This window comes from Henckelia pumila, chromosome 3 (assembly GCF_033568475.1).
Source record: "Henckelia pumila isolate YLH828 chromosome 3, ASM3356847v2, whole genome shotgun sequence".
Taxonomy (NCBI): Eukaryota; Viridiplantae; Streptophyta; class Magnoliopsida; order Lamiales; family Gesneriaceae; genus Henckelia; species Henckelia pumila.
Window position 1 is genome coordinate 30234321 of NC_133122.1, and position 6501 is coordinate 30240821.

The window sequence follows — 6501 nt, forward strand, 5'->3', positions numbered from 1 at the left end:
GATTTTTGTTCTGGTTCCTTGGTATCCCTTATCCTTTTGAGATAATCACCAAAATTTTTGGTAAGAAAGACGATGGATTCATCCCCTAGATCAGAATCATTGACATCCTGCTCTAATTCAACAAGTGATAAATCTATCCTGGTAAAACACACAAAAAAACCAGAATCACACTTATTATCGTCAAGTGATGATGGCTCTGATTGCACTTGTAAGATTCAGACAGTTTGTAATCACAGAAATACCAGAACTTAATTTGAATAATTTTTTGAGCAAATGTTATCTTTTAGAGTTATCAACACCTCAAGACAAACTACACAGCGGAATAATTAAATAAAAATAAATAACACAAAGATATTTATGCACAAGTACTAAGTACTTGCGCGATGCCTCATGTCAACAAAATCACTAGAAAATAAATCAGTTTACAAAAATCAACTAGTGAACGTATATGAAAAACCTACTTTTTTCTCAACAAGTTGAGAAAATAAATAACTTCCTAAAAACTAGTAAGAACTAGAATAATAAAACCAATAGGAAGTTCTAAACACCAGTGCCGAAAAACAAAAAAAACCAAGGAATCATTTTCAGAACAACGCTTCACTCGTGTGTTCTTCAGTGTTTCCAACACTACTCGGCAACACTGTTATTCAGCAATGATCGGCAATAAAGCTTCTTCAGGAAAATCTTGATCAACTCTCAATTATGTTCTGAATTAATCTCTTTGTTGATCTCGCTTCGTTGCTCTTGTCGTCTTTTTTCTATGTGTGCTGTAAATTGTAATCCTTAAATAGGTAGGTCTTCAAGCTTTAATAAGATTCAATAATTAGATTCCTACATAGTAAGGAAACCAAGTTGATCATTAGGAAATAAACTATTTTAAATACAAAGGAATCATATCTTAAGGATAATTATAAAAATAGAAAATAACAAGTCTAGAAATACAAAACTCATAAATAAAATCTCATTAAAATTAGGAAAATATAATTAAGGAATTTATGTCTTGCAAAGCAAGTCACATTCCTTTCAAAATTAAACCATAAAAAATGCATGATTATTGTACATTTGTACTAAGACTCGCTTCTTACTGGTTAAAAAACCAAAAATTTAAATAGTACGTGGATTTATGATATTTTGTTACATGTCATTTACATATATTTTAATTATTTTGAAAAATAAATGTGAGTTTTAGTTGTTTTCATTTTGTTGGTACTTTTTTGCTCTCAAATTTCGAAAAGCTGAAAAAACTAGTAGGCTGAACAAACGTACATGTTTCCAAAATTCTGACAAAAAAGGACTCATGATCTGAACCCAAAAAAAAAAGAAGAAGAAGAACTTCACATATTGTTTTTTATGTCGAATAATAATGTGATTTTTCCTTAAAAAATTAATTTAAAAACTTGTTTTTTTAAAACTTTGTTTTCATTTCTTTGGGTCATTTGTGCAAAACTCCAAATCCAGTGAAAAAATTAAACAAAAATATTTTTTTTTTTTTAAAAGGATTAAGAAGCGTACGAGAGAAAACTATTTTGGGTCATGTGAAACATAGCAAAGAGACCCCATGATTTGCATGCCATGCATTGGTTGGTTAAACCCGAAAACAGTAAAAAGGCAGAGAATATTGGACTTGTCAAAATACACAAGAGTTTCAATGTACCATTCTATCTTAGCTGTCAACGACTCTATTAATCAATTATCCTCTTCACCAGTACCCAACTCCTGCGGTAATTTTTTCCGCACCACTCTTTTTTCTTTCTTTTTTTTTTTTACGAGTCCCGCTAGACGTACACTTTATGTTATACTCATAATTATATTTTTCCTTATCATATAATGAGAAAAATAAAAAAAAATATGTAATTAGATTCAAAAGTACGTTTGTGATTTATCATGTACAAAATAAACTTTAATATAACCTAAAGTGTACATGCATCCAGAATTTTCCGCTACGATTACATTGGCAAGTTTCATAATTCTAATCATTTACAGAACTTGAGTCAAATCGTCGTCACATAGACACGAGAAACAAGAATGTGAAATCAATTAACGTCTCGCCTGAAGAATGGTTAAAATTCAGTTGTAAAAAGAGCAGTACTGGATTTGATAGACGTGAGTGGGAAGCTAGTATGGCAATAGAGTGTGAGGACCCCATTTCTGAGCTTGTATCCTTTAATATAACGTGTATAGCAGCAGTTCTATTATTGTTTTCTTCTTGTGCAAATGGCTGAAATTGTACGTCGCTACGTTACAATTTGGATTGGGAATTTGATCGAAACTTTTTTCTTTTCTGCCACAACGGACCCCTCGTGCGAAATCCCCTGCTCACCATTGATTCTGCCTCTCCATTTGTCGACAAGACCCCAGTTTGTTCCCCCTTTTCCAATGCTCTCTAGTTTTCTCATATTCTCATTTCCACCCCCTCTCTTACTTTTCCTTTTCTTTCCACCTGCTGCATCCCCTTCTACTCCTTTCTATCCACTTTGTCCTTACAATCGGATATCATGTTACTATCACGGGTCGTCCTCGTCCTCGTCCTCGTCTTCGTCCGTAGAGTTAATTAATACGAGAGACTCACATGATCTAATTAAGAATATCAGATATATATACATTACATATGATGTCACCGTTGAGAAATTGAGATATATAATTTCACCTAGCTAGCTCTCGTTTTCTGTCTCACTCACCATATGGTGTAACAAATTGGACGTTACATTTAATTTCTCATTGGCTTTTTTCGCCCCACAGATTTAAATGTACAGGAAAAATCAGAATTTAATAGTCTTACATGTATAAATTTGGAATCTAGTGAAATGGTACGTAGCAGATTTTTTTTTTATTTTAATACAAGTTTGTTACATTTCAGTGGTGGCAATACTTTTTAATCCTAATGAATTGTGTTGAGTTTGTTACATTTCAGAGGTGACAAGATTTATTATATATTATTTTTCCCAATGGATGACTTTAATTTGTCTGCTCTATTTTTCTCTGCTAGCAATCTGTTCGTTTATATCTAATTATGTTTCATATTCATGGAATGTACTTTTTTTTAAAAAAAAAAAAATGTATTTGAATTCAACTACTGTAGTAAAAGATAACAGATATAGTAGTCTTGTAGTGCAAAAGTCAAAGTGAGCATTCTCCAATAGTTGGTACGAAAAACAAGATAATTGTAACATATATGTAACTAAAATCCCCCAAATACATTATACATCTAAATATCTCACCACATCCAAATTTTCTGCACTGAATCAAGTACACTACTACCAAAATAAAAAATAAAAATCGCCCTCCTTTCCAAAATCGAAACTATTTACGAAAAAAAATATCGTTTTTAACTTTTGCGAAGTTGCATAATTGCGCAGGGCGTCGTTTTCGCGGCTATAATTGGTACTTGCTTGAGCCATGAGCCTGGAAAGGTTTTGGTTTGTGGCCATGACAAATGAACAACTGGAGTTGGACCATCTTATCCTGGAAACAACCACATTGCTTTACAATTGGTTTGGTCTGTTCAAATAAGATAAAGTGGCATAAATATTGTATTAGGTAACATTTTTTTACTGTAAATTCCCTTAGCCTCACACTACTCACATAATTCATGTTTTTTGGAGAGTAACCTTTTGTCGTCACTTGGCATTTTTAACTTATTGATAGTGACCCAAAAGGCTGTCGCATGTCGAGAGACAACGCCATTCAAATCACAAATCTAAATTAATTAATTTTGTTCTTTATGAAATTATTTGTAACCAAAGTATCTGATTTTTTTTTTTTATTGGACATGAGGAAAATGAAATGTTTGTTAGCGCATAAAAAATATGATGGACTTGTGTTATGCTATGCATATGCAAATAGTGCAATATCATGAGCAAAATATAATGAAATTTTAGAAGGAAAACATAGTTTTGGGAAAGATTAATACAAACAAAAATTTCTCATTTACCACTCCTTCCATTTTATCTCTTTACATTACATAAAATAATTAAAAATAACTCCAAATCCCCAACAAACAAAAAATAAAAATAAAAATTCATTAATACACAAAACGATCATACTATCTAAAAATCCCAAAAGAAAAAAAAAAGAAAAAGAAAAATCAGATGAGGGGGGAGGGTGTCGCTTTTGTCAAAAGGTCCTCTTCGTGTGACGTCACTTTTACACAAATCAAGGGCTCCCTGTCATTCTCCTCACATTCACGAGGCAACGACGATGATTCACCACACGTCAGCATCTGAGCCCTGGTTGCCTGGAAGCCCCAGTTGGTGGTCCCCACGACGTACAGCATCAGCCCGGCGCAGCACACTTGGGCCGACAGAAGCCCAATCCAAAGTCCACGAAACCCAACCCCGAGAACGAACCCGAGCCCAACAGCGACGGGCATCCCCACCAAGTAGAAAGCACCCAGGTTCACATTGGCCGCGACGGAAGGCCGCGCCGTCCCTCGCACCACCCCACACCCCACCGTCTGCGGGCAGTTCCCCAGCTCGCACAGCCCCAGGATCGGCAGCGCCGCCGACGCCAGCCGTAGGATGTGTTCATCGCTCGTGAACATTCGTGCCCAGAAGCTACGCACGGAGGTTGCGAACGTCATCGCCGATATCCCCATCAACCCCGCCAAGAAAACGGACACCACCGCCGATACCCTCGCCTTCTGCCACCGCTTCGCCCCCAGCTCGTTCCCGATCCGAGTCGACACAGCGAACCCCAGCGAAGAAGGGAACACATAAAGCAACGAGGTTGTCTGAATCAACACGCCCATGGACGCCATGGTGGCCTTGGGGTCCACCAGCAGCCCGCACAGCACTATCATGATCTCATACCACCACCATTCAAGGCAAACGGATACACAGCTCGGAGCCGCCAGCCGAACCAGCGGCGCCCATCCGGTGAAGCACTCCAGGCTTGGTTTCGACCACGTGGGGACGTGCAATCCCCGAACCCAAATATGTATAACCAACGCTAACAGAACCATGACGTTGGACGCGGCGGAAGCAGCCGCCACGCCAGCAGCGCCGAGTTTGAGCCGGGAAACAAACAAATAGTTGATGGGCAAATGGAAAGCCGTTCCAACAAAGGAAGCCAAAGTCAAAGGATGGGTGATACCTTGAGCCCGAAGGTAAATCCTTATGGGGTGAAGAAATGAATTAGTGACAAGATCGGGGATGGAAAAGAGAAGATAAGTCTGGGCCAATGAGGTGATGCTGGGGTCTTGGTGGAGATGGAGAAAAACATTAGAGAAATTGAGCCAAAGAAAAGAGATTGGCACCGAACAAACAAGAAGAAAAATGACAGACCTCTGAAGCGTCAACGAAAGAAGCTTAGGCCTCTGAGCTCCGAAGGCTTGCGAGCAAAGAGGCTCCATACCTAATGCGAGCCCAGAAAGAACCGAATAGCCACTGATATTAGCAAAAGCCATGGCCAAAGAACCCGACGCCAGCTCTAGGTCACCCAGATGGCCTAAAAAAAGCATCGAAAGCATGGACCTCGAGTAGAGGATTAGGGCTGTCAGAGCTATGGGAAATGCCAATCTGAAAAGTGCTTTTGTCTCCTCCACCATTTCAGATGGGGTCGGAATTAGCTGATTAATATTATCGCTCACCACCTCCGGTACTACTCCACCGGCCTGCTTCTTGGTGGTTTCTTGGACGCCGCCGCCCTTGAAGGTGGCGGACACCGATATCATATCAAGAAACAGGTGGCTTTGCGGCGGCGAAGAAGGAGGCTGCTGCTTGCCATCATGACCATTCTCTATGCAGATGCAGACTGTAGTAGGATTGCACATCTTTCTTTTCTTGTGAAATTAATTGTCTGGAGTTTGCTTCACTTGTTGAAGAGATATATATTATAGTATTATATAAGTCTCATGAAGCAAGAGTTACCACAAATGTACGTGTATGTATATCTGTATAGCTTAGCTTAGCTTCTCTTTTATTTTTTGTTTTGGTTTTAGCCTTTGCTGGTATTAATAGGGAGCGTGGGGGGTGAGCAAAACAAAAACAAAAAAAAATTGTAATTAAATTTTATTTTAAAATAATTTCTTTTTGCATCTAATTTACAGCCTATTGTGGGCTACCTATATTCACATATTTTATTGTTTTCTCTTTTCAATGGCAATGTATATTATATATATATATAATGTAGCTCTTTTCTTGATATAGTAATGCCATATAGAATTAATTTTTTATTACATAGTTTATCGTTATTAAAATTCTTGTAAATTAATTTGTTCATTGATTTAAAAAAAAAAGTTGGGATACTGGATTGGTAATTTCTTAACTTCATATATAGGAGGAGTTTATGATTCCACATGCATATTTATCAACTAAAACTCATTTGTGCTTTATTGATTGACAAATTAATGTAATATATACCATTAATGTTATAAACATGGTTACACATTATCTTCGAAATTACATCAATATTTTAATGGAGAGATCTTTTAATTAATGTATTTGGAATAATTTTTTTAATTTTAAAAATAATGTGTAACCTTATATATATGTAACTTTCATC

General features: G+C 36.9%; 1 protein-coding gene across 1 annotated transcript; it reads right to left on the bottom strand.

The window, feature by feature from the left end:
- Positions 1–3947: 3947 nt before the first annotated feature.
- Positions 3948–5724, bottom strand: LOC140892900 (protein DETOXIFICATION 51-like). The gene has a single exon (XM_073301936.1). It carries the CDS (start codon positions 5669–5671, stop codon positions 4085–4087), a length of 1587 nt encoding a protein of 528 aa, XP_073158037.1. The 5' UTR covers positions 5672–5724; the 3' UTR covers positions 3948–4084.
- Between the last annotated feature and the right edge of the window lie 777 nt (positions 5725–6501).